Source organism: Mastacembelus armatus, chromosome 7 (genome assembly GCF_900324485.2).
Source record: "Mastacembelus armatus chromosome 7, fMasArm1.2, whole genome shotgun sequence".
Taxonomy (NCBI): domain Eukaryota; kingdom Metazoa; phylum Chordata; class Actinopteri; order Synbranchiformes; family Mastacembelidae; genus Mastacembelus; species Mastacembelus armatus.
In genome coordinates this window covers 10,555,817-10,580,825 of record NC_046639.1, presented here as the reverse complement: position 1 = coordinate 10,580,825, position 25,009 = coordinate 10,555,817, and the positions used below count along the sequence as shown (strand labels likewise).

Below are 25,009 nucleotides of genomic sequence, written 5' to 3'. Positions count from 1 at the left end.
TGTCCACACTGCAGTTGCCTGAGAATTGTTGAGCAAGTTACTTCCGAAATGTATCACATTAAGTATTACTAGTTACAGTCATTTGAAAGTAATTAGTTATTTTACAATATTACTGTCTCTGAATTGTAATGTGTTACACTACTTTTGCGTTACTTTTGAGCTACTTTCACAAATAACCATAGAAGTATTACTAGGCATTCTAAAATATCGTTTATTCATCCATTATTCATCCAGTGGATGTTGTGATATTATATATGATGTATATAATACTGTATAATAATTATAATATTTAGGCTATTTTATTAGAGTTCATCTCTGCAGTCTTCTCAACCATCAAATAGCTCTCAGAGGCTTTCAAACCTGTCACACATGCTCAGTGCCAACCTGTTCTCCTCTGTGAAGAGAACAGGGCACCAGTGGCAGACCTGGCAATTTTGGTGTTCTCTTGTGAATGCCAGTCAAAGTGCATGGTGCTGGGCTGTGAGAACAGGTCATACGTGAGGATGCCAGGTCCTCATGTCACCCTCATAGAGCGTGTGTCTGACAGTTTGGTCAGAATTATACACACCAGTAGCTGCTGGAGGTCATTTTCTAAACTCTGACGGTGTTACTTGAGAAGAATCAGTCAGGATGGACAAGAGAGCATTTGCTCTTGCCTCTCCATTGTATCTGCTGTCACTTTAATTTGCACCAAAGCAGCTGAAACTGATTCTGAGCCACTTGTGCTTTCTAAATAGAAAGATTGATACCCCTGAAGTTTAACTTAGTGTTACACTGTGATGATTTGTTCCCCATGAACTCCCTATATGGAGGATTTCCTAATTGCCCCTTCTGCTCTGTCATGATGTGCCATTCCTGTAGCCCAGCAACCATGACAGGTTTAGTTAGACCAGAGCTGGACAAGATTACTGGGAAACTTTATTAATATTACTGCTAATGATGGAGCCAGAAGTTTTGATTTTGATGCTGTGTAAGTTGGCCCATGAAGGATCCACCTGTTGAAGCCTTTGTTGCTTGAGGAAAGAAGGTTGCATTTAAAGGAGTATTTGGAAATGGGACAGCCTTGTCATGAAGCCGTGAAACAATCAGTCTTCAGACTCACCTGTGATTGATACATCGTTGCTAGAACTCATTTCAACCATTTTCTAATAGACAACACAAACAGCCAATAATAATGAGTAAAGCGCCACGGCAAACCAATCATGTGGCTATCTAGAGGTTGAGTCATGGCAACTGGACTTCTAGTTTTTAGGTCAAAACATTTCAGCACTCATCCGAGTAGCTTCATCAGTCTGAGAGAAAGCTGGTATAGAACCCTCAATTTATCTTCCAGGTTGGTTTCACTCCACCCCTAGTCCCTAGAAACATCCATCCATCCATCCATTTTCTATAACCGCTTTTTTCCTGAAAGCCAGGGTCACGGGGATCTGCTGGAGCCTATCCCAGCTCTCTCTCCGGTGAAAGGCAGGGGTACACCCTGGACAGGCCACTAGTCCGTCGCAGGGCCTCCCTAGAAACATTTTGTTTCATTTAGAAGTCCAGTTGCCATGACTCAACCTCTAGATAACTTCCCCTGGACAACTGACAGAATCTTCACAGACAATTGTGATGGTCTCAGCCTGGGTGCTGTTTGGTGTTCTCTTTGCTAGGCTGTGTTTGTCCTTCAGGAAGTTGGAGTGAGAAGCCGAGATTGTGTATTGGAAGATTGGGGATGCTGCACACCTTGTTCTGGGCAGGGCTTGCCAGGTTTAAAAGGGAGTGCCAGTAGGGGTGGAGATGGCTGGGTTTTGTCTTGGGCGTGGACTGGAGATTGGAGAGTGTGTGAAGATTGCTGAGCTAGTGTTGCTTTGTCTTGATTGCTGCCTCTGACACACACCTGTGTGGGCCTACATTGACTTTGTGCTTATTTATGACATTTTCACACATTTCATTAAATTTTTGGGAGAATATTGGCTCTACTGATTCTTTTGTCACTACCGTTGAGCCAGGTCGTGACACAATCATGTGGCTGGAATAAAGTTATAGCCACAGTACAGAGTGTAGGAGTAGCAGCTGGCAGCAGCACACCTGTTAATGTTTAGGCTACTGCTGCCATGCACACCAGTATGTCAGGAGTGGGACACTGTGAATCTGTTCCATTTTTTGTTTTAGTTTAAAAAATACAAGAGATTGGTACAAAATGTAATTTCTTATTTATTTAATTATTTTATTTGGAAAATATTCAAAGGTTAAAGAGACTAAACTTCATTCAGTTTCTTAATGAATAAAATGTCATACTAAAACCATAATCTAATTTTAAGAATGTGAAAGCAATTAAGAACAAATAGACTAGGCTAGGGTAGGTTCTGTGGATAGTCTAAAAAATATAAAAATTGCTAAAATGCTAAATAAATAAAAACATATACTATACTATTTTATCTACTATTTTCTTCCACTATTACATAATAACATTATAATACTAAACAAAAATGGTATTAAGCAAACAAACCATTTATTTGTTTTTCTCTCATGTTGGCCAGGACTAAGCGTTTGTCTATAGTCCTACCTCCTCCTAGATAGGCCTACCTCAAAAGTATTAATGAAATTATAGCCTTGTTGCAAATATCTGTAAACATTTGTTTTCAGTTTTAGTTTATTTGTTCAGTTGCATAGACAGCCTGCAGCGCGCTGATTCTTCACTCCATGTCCTTACAGGAGCAGATTGACCTTCCGCTGAAGCGCTCCCTCCGTGGGTTTTCACGGCGCATGATCGTGCGTAGTTCATCGTGTGATGCAAAACCGCGACACACCGATATAACTGTAAGTATAGCAACATGCTCGAGTAACTAGCTATTTGCATACGGATTAGGCTGTGTGCGTTTTTTTTATATCTCAGTTCTCCTGTTTTTATTCGGAGGCGAAGCCGATTCAACACCGGAGCTGTCCGAAACCTGGAGGATGCTGCTGTCATGAACCGAAGATGCTGAGCTCGAGTTGGTGACTCCCCCCCCCAAACCACCCCCCGTCTCTCTCTCTCTCTCTCTTCTTGTCTCTGTCTCTCTTTCTCTCTCTTCTCTTGTCTCTGTCTCTCTCTCCTCTTGTCTCTGTCTCTCTTTCTCTCTCCTCTTGTCTGTCTATTTCTCTCTCTCCTCCCCTCTCTCTCTCTCTCTCTCTCTCTCCTTGTCTCCCTCCTCGCTCCTCTCCTCCACACGCACAAAACGCTCTGTCATGGCGTCTTCCAACCATGTTACCCCCACCAACTGTAGCTGGTGGCCCATCTCAGCCATGGATGAAGACGGCAAAATCACAGACGGGGAAGAGTGCGAAGAACCGACGGCAGAGCCCAAACCCTTCAACAAAGACAGGCTGGTTTTGTACCACTGGACGCAGTCTTTCACCTCCCAAAAGGTAAAAAATAAAATAAAATAACGAGCACAGCACGAAAATGGAGGTGGCTCCACGTCTCAGTGCATGGCATTATGCTACAGCTGGGAGCTCCCTGTGTTTGTTTGTTAATAACGCATGTTATTTTGGTGATGTGTATCCTGCACATACCTCCGGAATATGAATATGATCACGCAGCTGGGTGGGCAGATCTGTGCAGCTGAGACGCTTGGGATAGCGCTGCTGCAGCATGGGGCTCTTTTCCTCATACAACAGAATTACTGCTTAATATTCTGTCACTTTTATCACTGCATTAATCGCCTTTCATTGCACCTTTAAGTCTTTCTTAATGTGTCTGTGTGATCTGACACATGACATCCTAAATAATTAAAATGATGAGCATAACAAACCAAAGGCCATTTTGAACTGAGCATGGAAACATGTCTTATAGGCCTTTCAAAACTTTAGAAAAGATGCGTTATTAGAATCCACAGCAATAACCATCATGTGCTTTGAGTATGCATGAGTGAGCTCCAGGGCTTTACTCCACAAACATGTATGTTAAAGGGACACTCCACCATTCATGCACATAGTCATCAGTCATGAGGAGGACTAATCAGCCTATGTAAATAAGGTATGAAGTGTTTTTAGATTCTAGAGGAGGAGAGTTCTTATTTCATAGAATCATGTCTCAAACTCTAACTAAAATGTCATAGTGATGTCGCTGGGACTTTCAGTTTTTCAGAAAGTCTCTGTTAGAAACTGTAGGTTTGGAGTCAAACAGACTTGGTATTTTGGAGGAAGCGTGGGTCTGATTAGAACAGCGAGATGAGGCAGGAGGAGATATTTTGGGTGCCATTTGTTCCAGAAGGGTGACACGATGCTGAGGTGGTTACCACTATGGCCTCACAGCAAGAATGTTCCAGGTTTGAATCCCGTTTGAGGTCTTTCTGTGTGGAGTTCGCATGTTCTTCCTGTGCCTGTTTTTCTCCAGCTAGTTCAGCTTCCTCCCACTGTCCAGGGTGTACCCCACCTCTCACCAACGTGTCAGCTGGGATTGGCTCCAGCCCCTCACCCCGACCCTGTATAGGACTAATGGGTTTAGAGATTGGATGGATGGATGGCTTCAGAAGTGGAAGTCGTGTTCATTTTCTCACAGAAACTATGAACACTTCCGTGGCTCATAATTTGGCCTTCTATTTGAAAGGCACATGATAACTTGTACTTATATAATGTTTTTTTATAATTGCCAAAATTGTACTTATATAATGTCAAGTGCAGTGTGTCATAAGTACAAACAACTGCATTCAAAAATCTCTGGTTCCTCAGTGTTAAGTCAAAATAAGAAATGAACTATGATTCCCAAGGTGCACAGGAAACATCCAATCACAAAGTTTATACGATAATAATGTAAAATGCAAAATTGAGAAAAAAAAACATTGGCAACCAGCAGCTGATCACACTTCCCATCACTACAGACAGTATAGTACATATAGATCTGTTGTATTCAAGCATGACCATATGACCATATGCACTGTTATCAAAGTACAACTGTCATGTCAGACTTTGCTGAATGACCTCTATATATGCATTATGTGTAAACACAATTTACACTCTTATGATTTAAGTCAAAACACATGAATTTTAGAGGTAATGAGTGGATTGATTGATCAATTTATTAACAAAAACATAATCAGAAAATTAGATTTTTTGTCATAACATATTTTGGAATGTTGATCAGCATCTTGATGACTTCCTTCCTTGGTATGTCAGCTATAGGGCCTGACTGTTGGCTCACAGCCACCGAAGTCTGAGTGGTGGTTGTGCTGGTTGTCACTCAGCAGAGGGCAAACACCAGACTCACTGTCATCATTACTACCTCAGTTAAACTGGCTTCAAATGCAACTGTGCTGTCAATAAACAGACTATTGGGAAAGGGATTTCAGCAAAAATTGTTGTGCTAAATTTCCTGAGCAATCCTGATTGCATTTTTTGTAAAATGATGTATGGCTTATTGTTATGCAAGCTCATGCATAGTTTAAATGGCATTTTGGGGCTGACCTTTATTATTAATTTAATTCAATTCAATTCAATTTTATTTGTATAGCGCCAAATCACAATACAAATCATCTCAAGGCACTTTACAAAAACAAAAAACCCAACAAATCCCTTATGAGCAAGCACTTGGTAACAGTGGAGAGGAAAAACTCCCTTTAACGGAAGAAAAAACCTCCAGCAGAACCGGGCTCAGTTTGGGCGGCCATCTGCCCCGACCAGTTGGGGTGAGTGGATAGAGGAGAGAGAAAAGAACAGCAACAATAAACAACAAATGCAGGTTGGTGGGGCCAGTAACTGCACATCAGCAATATGCAGCTCCAGGACCGGGGACACCTGCAGAAGGTACAGAGAGAGAACAGAGAGAGAGGGAGACAGCACAAACTAGGGGAGAGAAAGAGCACAGGGTTAGTGACATTCAATGGTGGAATATACATGTGAGGGGGGAGGAGAGGAAGAGAGGGGAAGGGAAGGGAGGGGAGGGATAGGGGAGCTCGGAGCACCGATGGTCCTCGGGCAGTCTAGGCCTATAGCAGCATAACTAAGGGATGGTTCAGGGTTACCTGGAGCCAGCCCTAACTATACACTTTGTAAAAGAGGAAGGTTTTAAGTCTAGCCTTAAAAGTACAGAGAGTGTCTGCCTCCTGAACCCAGACTGGGAGCTGGTTCCACAGGAGAGGAATCTCTCTTTTGGAAACTCTGGGAACTGCAAGTAGACTTGCACTCTGAGAGCGAAGTGGTCTATTGGGATAATATAGTACTATGAGGTCTTTAAGGTATGAAGGAGCTTGATCATGAAGGGATTTGTATGTGAGAAGAAGGATTTTAAATTCTATTCTGTATTTTACAGGGAGCCAATGAAGAGAAGTTAATATAGGAGAAATATGATCTCTCTTGCTAGTTCCTGTCAGGACTCTGGCTGCAGCATTCTGGATTAACTGGAGGCTTTTTATGGAGATACTGGGACGTCCAGATAGTAATGAGTTACAGTAATCTTGCCTTGAGGTAACAAATGCATGGACTAGTTTTTTTGCATCATTTTGAGACAGGATGTTCCTAATTTTGGCAATTTTGTGCAGGTGAAAGAAGGCAGTTGTTGAGATTTGTTTTATGTGTGAGTTAAAGGACATGTCCTGGTCAAAAATAACTCCCAAGGTTTTTCACAGTAGTAAGATCTAGGAAGACAAGTATAGAAACAAGTCCAGTATCTGAGGCTAAGAAAAGATTGTTGGTGACTTTTAACAGTGCTGTTTCTGTACTATGATGTGCTCTAAATCCTGATTGAAAATCTTCAAATAGTTCATTCCTGTGTAAGTGGTCTGATAGCTGCTTAGCAAAAGCTTTTTCAAGGATTTTAGAAATAAATGGTAGTTTGGATATTGGTCTATAATTAGCCAAGACTCCTGACTAGGCTTTTTGAGTAAGGGTTTGATTATTGTTGTCTTAAAGGCCTGTGGTACGTAGCCTGATACTAGAGATAAATTTACTAAGTCTAATAAAGATGAGTTAATTAATGGCAGGGTGTCTTTAAGCAGTCTAGTCGGAATGGGGTCTAAGAGATGGATTTAGATGAAGCAACTACTGATGTAAATTCAGAGAGATCTATGGGAGAGAAGCAATCTAAACATAACTGAGGTCTTACAGATGATTCAAGAGCTACTGTAGTAGAAGATTCATTTATTGCAGGTATAGGAAACGGGATGAATTTTATCTCTAATAGTTGTGATTTTATTTGTAAAGAAACTCATAAAGTCATCACTGCTGAGAGCTAAGGGAACACTGGGGTCAACAGAGCTGTGACTTTTTGTCAGCCTGGCTACAGTGCTGAAAAGAAACCTGGGATTGTTCTTATTTTCCTCTATTAGTGATGAATAGTATGCAGTTCTGGCTTTACGGAGAGCTTTTTTATATGTTAATAAACTGTTTTTCTAGGCTAGAAAAAATTCCTCTAAATCTGTAGAACACCACTTCCTTTCCAGCCTTCCTGATGCCTGCTTTAAGGTACGAATATGTAAATACCATACCTTGGGGCTAGTCTTCTCTGATTCACTAACTTCTTTTTCAGAGGGGCCACAGTACCAAGCGTTTCACGCAGTGAGGCTACAGCACTGTCAACAATATGATAAATTTGGTTGGGAGTGGGATTAAGGCAGCTGTCCTCCACTGTGTTGGTACTTGGCATAGATGTAAATAAAGATGGAATCATTTTCTTAGATTTAGTAACAGCATTGTCAGATAAAGATCTGCTGTAGTGGAATTTTCTTCCAAATGCTGCATGATCGATCATCTTAAATTCAAAAGATATTAAAGAATGATCTGACAAAACAGGATTTGGGGGAAAAACTATTAGATGTTCAATTTCGATGCCATAGGTGAGAACAAGATCAAGGGTGTGATTGAAACAGTGGGTGGGTTTGTTAACATTTTGAGTGAAACCAGTTGAATCTAATATTAAATTAAATGCAGTGCTGAGACTATTATTTTCAACATCCACATGAATGTTAAAATCTCCCACTATAATGACTTTATCTGAACTAAAGGTGGACGGTACACAATGACAAGTAGAACTAATTTTTGTGTTTTCCAGTTTGGATGCGAGAGACTAAGAGTGAGGCTCTCAAATGAGTTATAACTGTTCTGAGGATGAAAGTTTAATAATAAGTTTGAGTGGAAGATTGCAGCTACTCCTCCACCTTGACCTGTGCTTCGAGGAACAATTTTTATGACTGAGCTGGGTTGGTTCTTTCAGACTGACATATTCATCCTGTTGTAGCCAGGTTTCAGTAAGACAGAGTAAGTCAATTTGGTGATCAAGTTATCAAATCATTTACTAACAGAGATTTAGATGAAAGAGACCTAATATTTAATAATCCCCATCTGACTGTTCTGTTTTTCTGTTTGATAAGAGGAGTGGTCTTAATTTTTATTAGGTCTTTATGAATAACTCCTCTTCTGTTAACTTCTGATTTATTTGATTTAAATGTTCAAGGGGCAGACACAATCTCTATGTGGTTTGAGGGGGGTGACGGCTCTAAGGAAACTGCAGAGAGGCGTTTTAGACTGAGTCTCTGCATCCCGGTCCCCACCCTGGATTGTCAGGCTTTAGGTCAGCTAATAAACTCGGCCAAATTTCTAGAGATGAGAGCTGCACCATTCAAAGTGGGATGGATGCCATCTCTCCCTACCAGACCGGGTATTCCCCAAAAAGTTGTGTATGAAGCCCACATCGTTTGCTGGACCCCACCTAGACAGCCAGCGATGGAACAACGACATGCGGCGAAACATGTCATCGCTGGTCAGATTATTAGAGTAGCACTCAGTTGTTCACAACATTACTACAAACTCCACTGCCTATTTTGTGCCTTCATATTTCACAAAAGCTTATAACTTGATTGGTCAAAATCACCTTGACAGATGTGTGTTATATTTAGCCAGTCTTCCATGACTTGCAAAACACCTTTCTTCTTCCAAAAAGACGAAAATGAATCCTACTGTAAATATTTGGCAATATGACACTGAGCAATTTTTAATGATAAAAGAGACAGATCAACAAATCCAAAAGATCAACAACTGTTTTGTCAGTGAAGAGACTTTTGGTGTTCAGAGGATTATTTTATAATTTCTGAATTCCTCAGCAGGTTCCTGAGGAGAAGGAGAATCTGTGCTACAGATTTTTTTCCTGCAAATTTTTCAACCCTCCTTTGTATTAATAATGCTTCAAGATTAACTGTCACTGTCATTGTGTTGCTATATACTGAAGTGGACCCTATAGGACATCCATCCAAGTCACTCGTGGGGTCTTGTGAACACAACAGATACAGTAAAGATAGAGACAGGTGGGGCTTGATGCTCTGGAGTAACATCACATTTAGAAGCCAGCTTCACAGATCAATACAGGACTGGCAGCCTCAAGGACTGCAGGTTAGAGATATAGACTTTATACACCTTCTGTGAGACTGAAACATGAGTCAAGGTCACTGTGATGCTAGTAAATATCTGGCTGGTCATTTAAGAATTAACGTAATAGGATTTCAGATACATTTTGGCAGCCTAATACAGTGTTTCCCAACCTAAGGGCCTGTCTCCTCTAAATGTTCATAAGGTATATCTGAGGGTTCATGTGAAAAATAGTGTGGTATTCAAACTCAACCCTCTGATATCTGTGGTTTTGTGTAAAATATTAGAGCATTTCATGCTGTAGCTGCCTGAATTGGCACAATGTGAAATGTTTTACATTATCTTGAGAAGTTAAATCTATCAATATTAATTTTGTTTAATTTTCCATGAATATCTGAACAATATTTCCCTCTTAATGTCATTTAAAATGGAAATACTCACAAAAAGTAGCTCATTGTACTTAGGTATTTAAACTATCCACCACTGCCCACAGCAAACATATTGTAGTAGTAACATGCAGATGGAGCTTAAGATACTGTATAAACTATACAGTATCTTACAATATAGCAGTGATTCTGTGCCTCCCAAGCAGCTAAGCTATATGGCATCATTACTAAAGAGTGACTAATAACGTTACATGAAAAAGACTTTATTATTAAACCATTCAGTTTAATTTTATTACACCATGTATGGCTATGTTCAGCTAAACTCCCATTGTGCTGTTCCTCCTAAGTTGCCAAAATGCAGCACTTTACACCCTAAGTGTCATCTCCCTTCATTAATCCTATTCCCACTAATAGCTCTTCATGAACCTTGGCTTTTCTTCATCACACTAGTGATAAAGCCTGATGTTTTTTTGCTCAACCATTAGCTGAGTGTAAAATAACTCCTTAGTTTGCCAGAACACACAGACACTTCAGTCGAGCCCGTTTATTCTACACCACAAACATGATAATATTTTTTTGTCATAAACTGAGAGCTGAATTTATTTGCCCATCTGCTTTGTTTTGGTAGTAATGCAGTAACTTTGTTCAACAGCAGAAAATGCCAGTTTTGGGGATTTGTAGTTTTGTGTTTTAAATACGAAAAAGGATCTACCAGTTATAATTTTCTACAGATATTCACCTATTTTAGTGGGGTGTTTAATTACACAAAGATTTCAGTTTTGCTTTTTTTGTTACTATACAATAAGAACGCAGAGCTCCAATCTGCATTAAATAAGAGCTTTTCAATGGTTGTGTTAATTTGCAGTTGAAGGAGTATCAGATGGTAGTTCTCATAAGCACTGTCAGCCACCTCCTTAGAAATTAATCTAAAAATGTTCTTATTATTGTAGGTACGTCTAGTCATCAATGAGAAGGGCCTGGTGTGTGAGGAGAGGGATGTGAGCTTGCCGCTGCAGGAACACAAAGAGCCCTGGTTCATGAGGCTGAACCTGGGCGAGGAGGTGCCCGTCTTCCTCCATGGGGACACCATCATCAGTGACTACAACCAGATTATAGATTACCTGGAGAACAACTTTGTGGGAGGTATGGTACAGTAATAATGAGGCTCCCAGTTGATGATGCTGTTTTACTTTTTTCTCATCATTTGAAACTTGAATTTTAACAGCCTGTCTAAAAGCATACACAGAATAGCTCAGTATGGGGTCCTCAGACAAAACAGTTGGATCCCAACTCACAGCTCTTACCTCATAACAGTGGTTGCCCAGTCATAGCTTAGTCACCTCAATTAGGCAAAGCAAGTTCTGGATTGCTCTCTGTTGAAGTGGTGTGCATGGAGCTGTAGAGATACTCAGCGTTTAAGTTAAGTTTGCAAAGTGCTGTCTTTCCAAAATTGAACACACAAATAGAAAAAGAGTAAGAAATGGAATATACAATGTCTGCTGCAATCATTAGCTTGTCTGGCTTACTGTTTTCCTAAGTATATCAGTAACAGAGTGTTTCTTTTCAATGCTAAGAAGCATATCACTAACTACACTTCTTCACAGGAACCAGTGGAACCCGTATCACCTGCCACAGTTGTGTTGCGGTTAAGGAGGAATATGTACTAAGTCGGATGCCACCTAAAATGAATTTCTTTATACTAAATTTTGGCTCACGGCACCTCTGTGTGTTAACAGTGCAGGTTTGTCTTAATGTCTTTTTAGTTTAAATATTTTACTACAAACTAAATGGCAGACATTGACCTAATAGCTTGTTCTTGTTGTGCTTGCGTGGGTTTTCTCCAGGTACTTCGGTTTCCTCTCACAGTCTAAAAACATCTATGTCAGGTTGATTGGTGATTCTAAATCCTCCATAGGCTTGAGTGTGAGTGTTTGTGGTTGTTTGTTTCTATGTGGCCCAGTGATTGACTGGTGACCTGTTCAGGCTGTATCCCTGCCTTTCACCATGGGATAGGCTCCAGCAGATCCCTGTGACCCTAATTAGGAGTAAGCGGATATAGAAAATGAATGATTGAATGATTGACCTAAGCTTTTAATTCCAGGGCCCTTAGGAATTTAGTTCCCTGATATAGTTGCCTGGCTTGTCCAATTGCTACAGAGCTATGGAAAATATCATCCAACATACTTCCACTGTGTGAACCTGGGGTAACAAAGACAATTGGAAGCCATTTGGGTCCATCTGCCATCCTTACACAATGTGTGTCCCTGTGTACTGTACTGTTAAAATCTGTAACTGATATCAACAGCGTCTTTGCGCTAATATCACATAGATGAACTACGCTGATTAAATTAGATAAAAATGGAATGGTCCCTTGGGGGAAATTGAGGTTGTGACAGATGAAACATGGATTGCTATGAACATGAAGGAGAAATTTTAATGATTCAGGAAGCAAATACACAACTAAATAATGATCCCAAGAGCTATAAAAGTGTTATGAAGATGGAGAAACATATAAAAAATTGTCAAGATGTTACTGTGCATTCTACACTGTGATGCAGTCTGTCTTCATTTAGTTAGTGGTTACTTGTTCAGACTAGCAATTCCTGAAGGCTTTGAGAAACACTGGTTCACTGCTTGCTCACTAATGAAAAGCTAGAAGGCAGAATTGACCTGGGTGTTTGGTGTCTTTTTCTCATTCAGACTCATTCATTCTTGTTATTTATTACTGCTCTGCCTACAGATAACTAGGTGGGTTAGTTCAATTCAATTCAATTCAATTTTATTTGTATAGCGCCAAATCACAATACAAATCATCTCAAGGCACTTTACAAAAACTAAAAATCCAACAATTCCCTTATGAGCAAGCACTTGGCGACAGTGGAGAGGAAAAACTCCCTTTAACGGAAGAAAAAACCTCCAGCAGAACCGGGCTCAGTTTGGGCGGCCATCTGCCTCGACCGGTTGGGGTGAGTGGATAGAGCAGTTAGTTGGAGTCTATAATCTGCAACTATAACACCCTTCTCTAGTTTCCAGAGTCCAATAAAACAATTCAGTCAAGGTATTTTTAAAGTGTTTTCTTTGTCTGTTGAGTGTAAAATGAACCCACCACATGTTCTAAAACCAGACCTAAGGCAGGACATGCTTTCAGTCAGAAGTCAATCTGGAAAAAAGCAATTCTCTGTGTTTAAATTCCCAATGAATGCTGGAAGAGTGGCCTGCAGCTGGCCTACAAAGCACAGATGCCTCAGAAAGGAATACAGCATAACATAGTGCCAGTTCAGACTACTTTACAGAGCTGTTGCAGCAGAAGGCTTGTGAAAACTGCTTTGTTGACAACAACATTCAAGCAATCAGGTTGACCGGTGTGATTCTGTCATGCTAAAACTCAATGTGCACCCCTGTCCTCAAACAACTGGAGGTTGTTCTTTGGATGGATTTGGTGTTTATATTTGATGATGCAACATTTGCAGCAGACCACCTACAGGGCATGCCCAGGTTGTCATGCAGGTCCAGGGACTGATTACCCAGTTTTCTGGAGGTCTGCCAGGGGTAGCTCCACCCTCCAAAAGCTTTCACTGGTCTGAACATCCTCAAGCAGCTGACTGAGTATCTATGTTTTTTCAGTGATGCTGTCCCTTTGGCTGGCTGTGACCCTGCATAAAGATAAAAGCTCCCTCTGTTCTGCTGCCTCAGTCTTAATACTGAATCTCAGCAGCAGGTCATTATGTTGAAAACAGTCCTTCTCAGCCATGCGGCATGGAGCCAGGCACAGGAATAAGCCCTGTAAAAAACGGCAGCATGGTGACTTAGTGGTAGGCACTGTTGCCTCACAGCAAGAAGGTTTGTAACCCAGAAGGGACCTTTCTGTGTGGAATTTGCATGTTCTCTCCATGCTTGCGTGAGTTTTCTGTGGGTACTCCATTTTCCTCCCACAGTTCAAAAACATATATGTAAGGTCGACTGGTGACTCTAAATTGCCCATAGGAGTGAATGTGAGTGTGAGCAGTTGTTTGTCTGTATGTGGCCCTGTGATGGCCTGGGGACCTGATGATGATCCACCCATGATGGATGGATGGATGGATGGATGGCAGGAAGTACCACTACCATACAATATGTAGCTGGTGTGGGCAGCTAATTAGCTTAGCATAAATATAGAAATCAGAAGCTGCACTGTAGGAAGGGAACAGTCTTAACCTACCAGCCCTCTAAAGTTCATGAACCATCATGTTATACATTATCATCGTTGTCTCATTCATATAAAAATTCAAGTGTTAAAACAACAATTTATTGGCTCTGAGCAGTTGCTAGGCAACTGGCGGAGGCTACACGGGGTTATGCACCTGGCCAAGGGAGATCCACCACATGACCCCTCAATAAAATAGCAAATTGATGTTTTTATAATTCAGTTTTTGCATTAATTAATTAATTAAACAACCAAAATATAATGTGTTAAATAGTGAGCTTTGGAGTTGCTGGTAAGTGCATTTTGTTACATTTGGCTGTTTCTTCATGTGTCCAAACCTTATGCTAAGCTAAGCTAACTGGCTGCTATACTTAAGGGACACTCCACCAGGTGTCTCACCAAGATCAGCTTATTGAAATCAGTATGAGAAAAACACTTGAACATTCTCTGGTTCTGGAGGAGCTCTGTCACATCTGGGGAATTCAGTCAGTGCCCAACAGAAATCAACAACCAGCTGTGGACTAGGACAATGAAAGTGTATTGGAGAAGTCTAGCAAAGCTTTGAGGTATATCATGTGAAATGTAGCAACCAGCATTTTTGAAGCTTGATTCATAGAGCCTAAAGGACTACACTACCAGTCAAAAGTTTGGACACAATTTTTCATTCAATTCGGTGAAGTGTCCAAACTTTTGACTGGTAGTGTATGTCCAATTCTGCTGCAAAAAATTGACAATGTTTTAAACAAATCCTAAAACTCTGGGGTTCCCCTTAAAGAAACAGAAACTCAGTACAAATAGTTTTCATCTGTTTTGTAATTCTCTGCAAGTAAACACATTAGCACATTATCCAAAAGCTATTGCCATACCTGAGCAGGTAAACAGAATGGGGCAGGCCAACAGGGGATTGGTACAATAAGTGTACAATGTAGCCTAATTAATCTGTGCGTTTTTTAAAACTGTAGGTTCATATTACTCTATTTTTTTGTTTTCTATCTATTTATTCTAATGGAGTTAGTCAGTGTTTTTATCTTAAACCAGATTACTTTTCCACTCAGCTTAAGGATCCCGTTGCTTAGAAACCTCAGGTGTTATGAAAATACATAAAAAATTGCAGCGTGCAACAACACTCTCAATTTTTTAAATTTTGTTTACACATGTTGAATCTGTATTACTACTTTTCTGTGGATGAATGTCCTCAGAGAGCCATGCTACTCTTTGTATTACTGTTTTCATGCAGACATGGTGGCCCAGCTGATTCCTGACGCAGACTCGCCTTTCCATGAACGTGTGCAGCAGTACCGTCAGCTACTGGATGGTCTGCCCATGGACGCTTACACGCACGGCTGCATCCTCCATCCAGAGCTCACTACTGACTCTATGATCCCAAAGTATGCCACTGCAGAAATACGTAGTAAGTGAAGTCAGCTCGCCATACTGTGATTGTTTCAAACTCTGCATTAATTGCAACACAAGAGATGTTGTTTATTCTATATGGTTGCTTTAGAAGATGGAGTCTGTGTTGCTGTCAAGATAGAGCTAGTTCTGTGTATTTTATATTCAGTTAGTTACACATAGTTTAAGTGATTGGTTCCCAAACTAGACCTCTGTCACCCTTCAAAGGGACACATGTTAAACCGTGGTATGAGATGATTAAGGGGGAAACAACAAAAAATAAAGTTCTGCTATGCAAGTCTGTTTTCATTTTTATTAACTTCTCTACAGCCATTGTTTTAGGGAAATTTAATAATTATGGAGTTGTACAATAATTTAAATGGAACCAAGTGAGAAGTTTAGCAGGGACATGTGTCTTTTCTCAAGGCAAAAGGATCAGATATCACTGGTTTAATGTTTAGCACTGTTTTGCTTAGTCTTTAAACTTATGTTTCTTAATCTAATATCTGTAAAATGTAATTTTTAAAATATTTTTCCCACACATTTTTTGGTGTATACAATATGAATAGATTGATTGTACTCTGTCACTAACTGGGGTGTGTGTGTGTGGGTGCGGGAGCAAAGGAAAGGCGGTAGGACCCAAATGCAGAACGAAAACAAAGCTTTATTCCCTTCTGGGATCTCCAGGGCAGAATGAAAATACAAAACTTAGGGAACCGGATGAGACGGTAGAACTAAGGATTGACCGGATGGGACGGTCGTCATAAAAACTCACTGACATCAACTATAACGGTAACTGTCACAGAAACCAACCACAACTAATGCTTCGCCAGGGAACAAAGGAAAGAGGAAGGTATAAATACAGAGAACACAAAAGGTGATTAACCACAGGTGAAAAGGATAACCAATAAACAACAGGTGAAACCAATGAACACAAACAGCAAACGTGAAGCTGCCGGGGACCAGTGCACAGGGAAATAGGAAGTCTCTACAAAATAAAGGTCTCGCGGCAGGAAGTCCCAAAGGGGAATCATGACATACTCATTGTTTTGAACATTGTTATGAGTTGGTGTGGGAGGCTGGAGGGAAAAAGGAGAGGTAGGACCCAAATGCAGGACTCAAGGATTTATTACCTCTCTTGGGATCACCAGGAGATTTTTTTCCCAGGAGAGGGAAAAAACACAAACCGAATGAAATGGGAAACTAGAAAAGACCGAATGAGACGGTTGCATACCACACAAACTAGTATAAATACAAATGCTTTCTAGCTAGGCTTATGCAAACTAATGCTACAGCACAACACAAAGGAAACGAGGAAGTATATATAAGGAGAACACAAAACATAATTGACAACACTGCAGAGTGTATTCATGGTAATAAATATGTCAATCAGTGGAACAGTATGGCTCACCAATGAGTTTTTAATAGTTGTTGGACAACAGTTAAAAAAAAAAAAAAAAGTCCTCGGCGACCCGATCCCTGAATGCTGAAACTGGCTCTAGGGACATGGAATGTCACCTCACTGGGGGGAAGGAGCCTGAGCTTGTGCGGGAGGTCGAGCGGTACCAACTAGAGATAGTCGGGCTCACCTCCACGCACAGCCTGAGCTCTGGAACCCAGCTCCTTGAGAGGGGCTGGACTCTCTTCTACTCTGGAGTTGCTCGAGGTGAGCGGCGGCGAGCTGGTGTGGGCTTGCTCATACCTCCCCAGCTCAGCCGCCACATGTTGGAGTTTTCCCCCCAGAGTGAAAGGGTCGTTTCCCTGCGCCTTCAGGTCGGGGATAGGTCTGCACTAAAAACAACAGTGCAGAGTACCCGGACTGGAGGGTGTGTTCCAACTACAGAGGGATCACACTCCTCAGCCTCCTGGGGAAGGTCTATGCCAGGGTGCTGTAGAGGAGGATCCGGCCGGTGGTCGAACCTTGGATCCAGGAGGAACAATGCGGTTTCTGTCCTGGGCGTGGAACACTGGACCAGCTCTACACACTCTCGAGGGTGCTTGAGGGTTCATGGGAGTTTGCCCAACCAGTCCACATGTGTTTTGTGGACTTGGAGAAGGCATTCGACCGGGTCCCTCGTGACATCCTGTGGGAGGTGCTCCAGGAGTATGGGCTCAAGTGGAGGAGTTTAAGTATCTCGGGTTCTTGTTCACGAGTGAGGGAAGGATGGAACGCGAGATTGAATGACGGATCAGGGCATCGGCAGCAGTAATGCGGTCGGTGTACCGGTCTGTTGTGGTGAAGAAGGAGCTAAGCCGGAAGGCGAAGCTCTCGATTTACCGGTCAATCTACGTTCCTACTCTCACCTATAGTCATGAGCTTTGGGTCATGACCGAAAGAACAAGATCGCGGATACAAGCGGCTGAAATGAGCTTCCTCCGCAGGGTGGCCGGGCACTCCCTTAGAGATAGGGTGAGGAGCTCGGTCACCCGGGAGGAGCTCGGAGTAGAGCCGCTGCTCCTCCACATCGAGAGGAGTCAGTTGAGGTGGCTCGGGCATCTGTTTCTCCGCCGGGGCCTCCTGGGCGCCTTCTCGGGGAGGTGTTCCGGGCATGTCCCACCGGGAGGAGGCCCCGGGGAAGACCCAGGACACGCTGGAGGGACTATGTTTCCCGGCTGGCCTGGGAATGCCTCGGTGTCCCGAGAGGAGAAGAGCTGGAGGAAGTGTCCAGGGAGAAGGAAGTCTAGGTATCCCTGATTCGGCTACTGCCCCCGCGACCCGGCCCCGGATAAGCGGAAGAAGATGGATGGATGGATGGATGGACAACAGTGGAGGTCTAGCTCTAAGTCACAGAAGAATAAGATATTATCAGCCTTTGGATACACACTTCATAATTATGAGCAGGATGGATTTGTTTCATGGGTTTGTTGAAAGTAAGAACAACATGGAATATCAGCAGTTTTCTCCTATGGGCTTAATGAAGCTATAATATATACTCTAACGGACAACATAGTCTCACAGAATGTCTCCTTTGCCCTCAAGGGACTATAAAGGGAGCACAGATAAGAATATGGTGTCTTGTGGGGGATTAAACCCTGGTCCCTAGGGTGCCTGTTTTGCTGTTTTGTGTAGAATGTGCCAGAAACAGTGGTTGAAAAACCTAGTGCCTACAATATTATCAATTTTGTAGTTGAAAACACAATTAAGGATTCTGTCTCTCTGTTTTGTGTGTGATTTCAGGACACCTGGCTAATGCTGCAACAGAACTGATGAGGTTGGACCATGAGGAGCCACAGCTGACAGAACCCTACCTGTCCAAGCAGAAAAAGCTCATGGTGAGTTCATGTTTATGTGACTTCATTGTTAATGTGATTTTATCATTTTTCTTTAATATATTTTAAGGTGTAGTTTTGGTTTCATGCCAAGAAAGAGTACCACAGATGCAATATTTGCTTTGAGAATGCTTGTTGTGGAGACTCTATTACTGTCAGTTGGTTCAGTAATTGGTGTAATCGCGGAAGGTGCACTGGTTAGAATGCACGTATGAACCAGTTGAAACTTTGCAGGGGGTTTAATACAGAAGCGTAGGTGGGTGTGTGTGTGTGTATGTGTGGTTCTGTAATAACAGAAACAACCAAATATTAGTTACAGCTCACATGTACAACTGGTACAAATGGACATGAGGAGTAATCCAAACATAATCTCAATAATCGATTATAACTATCCCTCTCAGTTAGCTTAGCTTAGCTGCTAATCATAACCATACGACAGAACGAAGGAATTATCAACATTCTATGAGGCCTATATAAATTATAATCACGCAGTTAAATACTACAGCAGCAACCAACCCACCTGTCTTATGGACGCACGCTAGCTACACACACAGTGAGCACCGAACTCAACATTCCACTGCTATTTCCTTTTGTAAAACTCCAGTTCCCTAAACTAATCAACAACCGGCCGCGCCCCTAGTGGCCGTTCTGGGAATTGCAGTCCTGCCTTCAGCACAATCCTGATGGAGAAGTAGAGAGAAGGACAGAAGGAGCTGCATTGTGTCTTTGTAGATTTGGAAAAAGTGTATGACAGGGTGCCGAGAGAGAAGCTGTGGTTTTGTATGAGGAAGTCTGGAGTGGAGAAGTATGTTTGAGTGGTGCAGGACGTGTATGAGAGCTGTAAGTCAGTGGTAAGGTGTGCTGTAGGGGTGACAGAGGAGTTCAAGGTGGAGGTGGGACTGCACCAAGGCTTTGAGCCCCTTCTTGTTTGCTGTGGTGATGGACAGACTGAGAGATGAGGTTAGACAGGAATCTCCGTGGACCATGATGTTTGCAGATGACATTGTCATCTGTAGTGAGAGCAGGGAACAGGTGGAGGAAAATCTAGAGAGGTGGAGGTTTGCTCTGGAAAGGGGAGGAATGAAGGTTAGCCGCAGTAAAACAGAGTACGTGTGTAAATGAGAGGGGCTTAAGTAGAACGGTGAGGTTACAGGGAGTAGGGGTAAAGAAGGTGGAGGATTTTAAGTACCTAGGGTCAACAGTCCAGAGCAATGGAGAATGTAGAAAACAAGTGAAGAGACGTGTGCAAGCAGGTTGGAATGGGTGGAGGAAAGTGTCAGGTGTGATGTGTGACAAAAGAGTGTCAGCAAGAAGAAAAGGAAAGGTGTATAAGACAGTGGTGAGACCATCAATGTTGTATGGTTTAGAGACAGTGGCACTGAGAAAAAGACAGGAGGCAGAGCTGGAGGTAGCAAAGCTGAAGATGTTGAGGTTCTCTTTGGGAGTGACGAGGATGGATAGGATCAGGAATGAGTACATCAGAGGGACAGCTCATGTTAGATGATTTGGAGAAAAAGCCAAGGAAGCCAGATTGAGATGGTTTGGACATGTTCAATTCAATTCAATTCAATTCAATTCAATTCAATTTTATTTGTATAGCGCCAAATCACAATACAAATCATCTCAAGGCACTTTACAAAAACTAAAACTAAAAACCCAACAATTCCCTTATGAGCAAGCACTTGGCGACAGTGGAGAGGAAAAAACTCCCTTTAACGGAAGAAAAAAACCTCCAGCAGAACCAGGCTCAGTTTGGGCGGCCATCTGCCTCGACCGGTTGGGGTGAGTGGATAGAGCAGAGAGAAAAGAACAGCAACAATAAACAACAAATAGACACTGCAAGTTGGTGGGGCCAGTAACTGCACATCAGCGATAAACAGCTCCAGGACCAGGGACACCTGCAGAAGGTACAGAGAGAGAGAGAGAGAGAGAGAGGGAGGGAGAGAGCACAAACTAGGGGAGAGAGAGAGCACAAGGTTAGTAACATTCAATGGTGGAATATACATGAGGTCGGAGAGAAGGGGGAGGGGGGGGGCGGGTAGGGTAGGGGAGCTCAGTGCACCAATGGGCCTTGGGCAGTCTAGGCCTATAGCAGCATAACTAACTAAGGGATGGTTCAGGGTTGCCTGAAGCCAGCCCTAACTATATGCTTTGTCAAAGAGGAAGGTTTTAAGTCTAGCCTTAAAAGTACAGAGAGTGTCTGCCTCCTGAACCCAGGCTGAGAGCTGGTTCCACAGGAGAGGAGCTTGATAGCTAAAGGCTCTGCCTCCCATTCTGCTTTTGAGAACTCTGGGAACCACAAGTAGGCCTGCACTCTGAGAGCGAAGTGGTCTATTGGGATAATATGGTACTATGAGGTCTTTAAGGTATGAAGGAGCTTGATTATGAAGGGATTTGTATGTGAGAAGAAGGATTTTAAATTCTATTCTATATTTTACAGGGAGCCAATGAAGAGAAGCCAATATAGGAGAAATATGATCTCTCTTGCTAGTTCCTGTCAGGACTCTGGCTGCGGCATTCTGGATTAATTGGAGGCTTTTTATTAAGATATTAGGACATCCAGATAGTAATGAGTTACAGTAATCTAGCCTTGAGGAAACAAACGCATGGACTAGTTTTTCTGCATCATTTTGAGACAGGATGTTCCTAATTTTGGAAATGTTGCGCAGGTGAAAGAATGCAGTTCTAGAAATTTGTTTTATGTGTGAGTTAAAGGACATGTCCTGGTCAAAAATAACTCCAAGGTTTTTTACAGTAGTGCTGGAGGCCAGGGCTATGCCATCTAGAGTAGCTATAATTTTAGAAAAGTTATTTCTGAGATTTTTAGGCCCAAATATAATGACTTCTGTTTTCTCCGAGTTTAAAAGTAAAAAGTTACTGGTCATCCAAGCCTTTATGTCAGTTAGACAGGCTTGAAGTCTGGTTAACTGGTTTGTGTTAACAGGTTTAATAGATTGATAAAGCTGAGTGTCATCCGCGTAGCAGTGGTAATTAATAGAGTGCTTCCTAATGATATATCCTAAAGGAAGCATGTACAGGGTGAACAGAATCGGTCCTAGCACAGAACCTTGTGGAACTCCATAACTAACTTTTGTTCGTGTGGAAGGTTCATCATGGACATGAACAAACTGGAATCTGTCCGATAAATAGGATTGGAACCACTTTAACGCTGTTCCTCTGATACCAATCACATGCTCCAGTCTCTGTAATAAAATGTTGTGGTCAATGGTGTCGAATGCTGCACTAAGGTCTAGGAGGACAAGTATCGAAACAAGTCCATTATCTGAGGCTAAGAGAAGATCGTTGGTAACTTTCAACAGTGCTGTTTCTGTACTATGATGTGCTCTAAATCCTGATTGGAAATCTTCAAATAGTTCATTCCTGTGTAAGTGGTCTGATAGCTGCTTAGCAACAGCTTTTTCTAGGATTTTAGAAATAAATGGCAGGTTGGATATTGGTCTATAATTAGCCAAGACACCTGGATCAAGACTAGGCTTTTTGAGTAAAGGTTTGATTACTGCAGTCTTAAAGGCCTGTGGTACGTAGCCTGATACTAGAGATAAATTTACCAAGTCCAATAAAGATGAGTTCATTAATGGCAGGGTGCCTTTAAGCAGTCTAGTCGGGATGGGGTCCAAGAGACACGTTGATGATTTCGATGAAGCAACTACTGATGTAAATTCAGAGAGATCTATAGGAGAGAAGCAGTCTCTGTTCAGAGGAGGGACAGTGAATACATTGGTAAAAGGATGCTGAGGTTAGAGCTACCAGGAAGGAGGTCTAGAGGAAGACCAAAGAGGAGGTTCTTGGATGTAGTGAAGGAGGACATGAGGATAGTTGGTATGGGTGTGAAGGATACAGAGTATATGGTTAAATGGAGGCAGATGATTCGCTGTGGCAACCCCTGAAGGGAGCAGCCGAAAGAAGAAGAAGATATTTTAATGTGTAGTTTTACCTTAAGATTTAATTAATTTGCCCATTAATGATTATAGAATGACGATCATACATGGTTTCAATGGAATAATTACTGGTCTTAACATATTAATGTAAGATAAGATAAAATAAGATAAGGGAAATTCAGGCAAGGCATTTTAGTATCTTAAAGTATTATTAAACCTGCTATAATTAAAAGCTATCAACATTTTCACCAATTACAATTACACTGGAGATACAAAAAAGGGTCTATCAGTGTACTTCCAGCCTAAATATGCATATTACAATGATATTGCAAATAGACAGTAGGAGCTGTTTCAATTTTATAAAAATCTCTCCTCATAGAGATAATCCATACTTTTAATCCTAATGATTACAAATTCAAGTTTATGGTTTTGAGTGAAAGGCCTCAACAAATATTATTAGATTTTATTAGAATATTTGATTCTATTATATTTGGTCCAAGTGTTCATGCCTCATTGGTACTGATACTGGTATTTTCCTTTAGTACCACCATCAGACGAGCTTTGTAGTTTGTCCAGTACTTTGGCTTGTGACAAAAGCACCTGCAGAAATAATGACATTCCCATCAGCCTCAGTTGTACTAATGAGCAAATGTTAACATGCTAACACAAATTTAAGATGGTCAATGTTGCTCAACAAACTATAAATTTGATGACTACAAATTTGATGCAACATTTTCTAAAGCACCTAACATAATTATACTGTATGATATGAAAATTCTGCATGCTTGTTCATCTTCACTTTCACTTTCACTCTGGGATTAAAGCATTTTTATATCTCTTGTCATTGATTGTCAGGCAAAAATCTTGGACCATGACAATGTGAACTACCTGAAGAAAATTCTGGGAGAGTTAGCCATGGTTCTAGATCAAGTGGAGGCTGAACTGGAGAAAAGAAAACTAGAGTATCAAGGTATGAACTAATGATTATTATCTTTTGTCATAATGACACCAAAAACAACATGGTCCAAATATTTCTACCAGTTTTTATGAATTTTATATTTTGCCCTTGCAGGTCAAAAGTGTGAGTTGTGGCTTTGTGGACCTGACTTTACACTAGCTGATATCTGCCTCGGAGCTTTGTTGCACAGGCTCAAGTTCTTGGGACTTTCTAAGAAATACTGGGAGGATGGCAGCCGACCCAACCTGCAGTCCTTTTTCTTGCGTGTGCAAAAACGCTTCGCCTTCCGCAAGGTCTTGGGCGACATCCACACGACCCTCCTGTCTGCAGTCCTACCCAACGCCTTCCGGATGGTAAAAAAGAAGCCGCCATCCTTCTTTGGGGCCTCCTTTCTCATGGGCTCACTGGGAGGGATGGGCTACTTTGCCTATTGGTATTTAAAAAAGAAATACATGTAGTGAATGCCCTCCTGATGTGTTAAATGTCTGTGTATTTGTGTGATGTTTCAACTTTTCTGTAATGTTTTATGACTGCAGGAAAACCATAATTAATCTATATAGAGAACACTATTACTTACCTGGGTGAACACAGAAATATTAAAACATTCCATAATGATAAATTCTCCACAGCACATTTTATGGTAATCAAAGGCGTCATCAAATTTTATTTCTGGAAACTTGCAGTTCATTTACCTGCAAGTCCCTGTTAACCTTTTGTTGGAGGCATGCATCAGGTCTACTTACACTGAAAACCCGAAGTAGAATCCCAGGCAAAATGTTTAACAAAGTAACACCAACAGGGGTTACCTGACCTTTGCATGCCACTATTATAATCATTATTCATACCTGAGCTTCACTACCCCATCTTCCTGAGGGACAATGTACAGTGGGTACGGAAAGTATTCAGACCCCTTTAAATTTTTCACTCTTTGTGTCATTGCAGCCATTTGCCAAAATCAAAAAAGTTCATTTTATTTCTCATTAATGTACACTCAGCACCCCATCTTGACAGAAAAAAACAGAAATGTAGAAATTTTTGCAAATTTATTAAAAAAGAAAAACTAAAATATCACATGGTCATAAGTATTCAGACCCTTTGCAGTGACACTCATATATAACTCACATGCTGTCCATTTCTTCTGATTCTCCTTGAGATGGTTCTGCTTCTTCATTGGAGTCCAGCTGTGTTTAATTAAACTGATTGGACTTGATTAGGAAAGGCACACACCTGTCTATATAAGACCTTACAGCTCACAGTGCATGTCAGAGCAAATGAGAATCATGAGGTCGAAGGAACTGCCCAAGGAGCTCAGAGACAGAATTGTGGCAAGGCACATATCTGGCCAAGGTTACAAAAGAATTTCTGCAGCACTCAAGGTTCCTAAGAGCACAGTGGCCTCCATAATCCTCAAATGGAAAAAGTTTGGGACGACCAGAACTCTTCCTAGACCTGGCCGCCCAGCCAAACTGAGCAATCGTGGGAGAAAAGCCTTGGTGAGAGAGGTAAAGAAGAACCCAAAGATCACTGTGGCTGAGCTCCAGAGATGCAGTAGGGAGATGGGAGAAAGTTCCACAAAGTCAACTATCACTGCAGCCCTCCACCAGTC

At 41.6% G+C, this 25,009-nt stretch overlaps 1 protein-coding gene across 4 annotated transcripts; it reads left to right on the top strand.

The window, feature by feature from the left end:
• Positions 1 to 3,207: 3,207 nt before the first annotated feature.
• gdap1l1 (ganglioside induced differentiation associated protein 1-like 1) lies at positions 3,208 to 23,861 on the top strand. 4 transcript variants are annotated; one of them, XM_026332996.1, is made up of 7 exons: positions 3,208 to 3,387; positions 8,018 to 8,026; positions 10,652 to 10,844; positions 15,122 to 15,295; positions 18,455 to 18,549; positions 23,301 to 23,415; positions 23,518 to 23,861. In XM_026332996.1, exons 1-7 carry the CDS (start codon positions 3,208 to 3,210, stop codon positions 23,859 to 23,861), a joined length of 1,110 nt encoding a protein of 369 aa, XP_026188781.1. The 4 variants fall into 4 exon arrangements, with proteins under 4 accessions (XP_026188781.1, XP_026188780.1, XP_026188782.1 ...); XM_026332995.1 differs by lacking the exon at positions 8,018 to 8,026; XM_026332997.1 differs by lacking the exons at positions 8,018 to 8,026; positions 15,122 to 15,295.
• Positions 23,862 to 25,009: the final 1,148 nt, after the last annotated feature.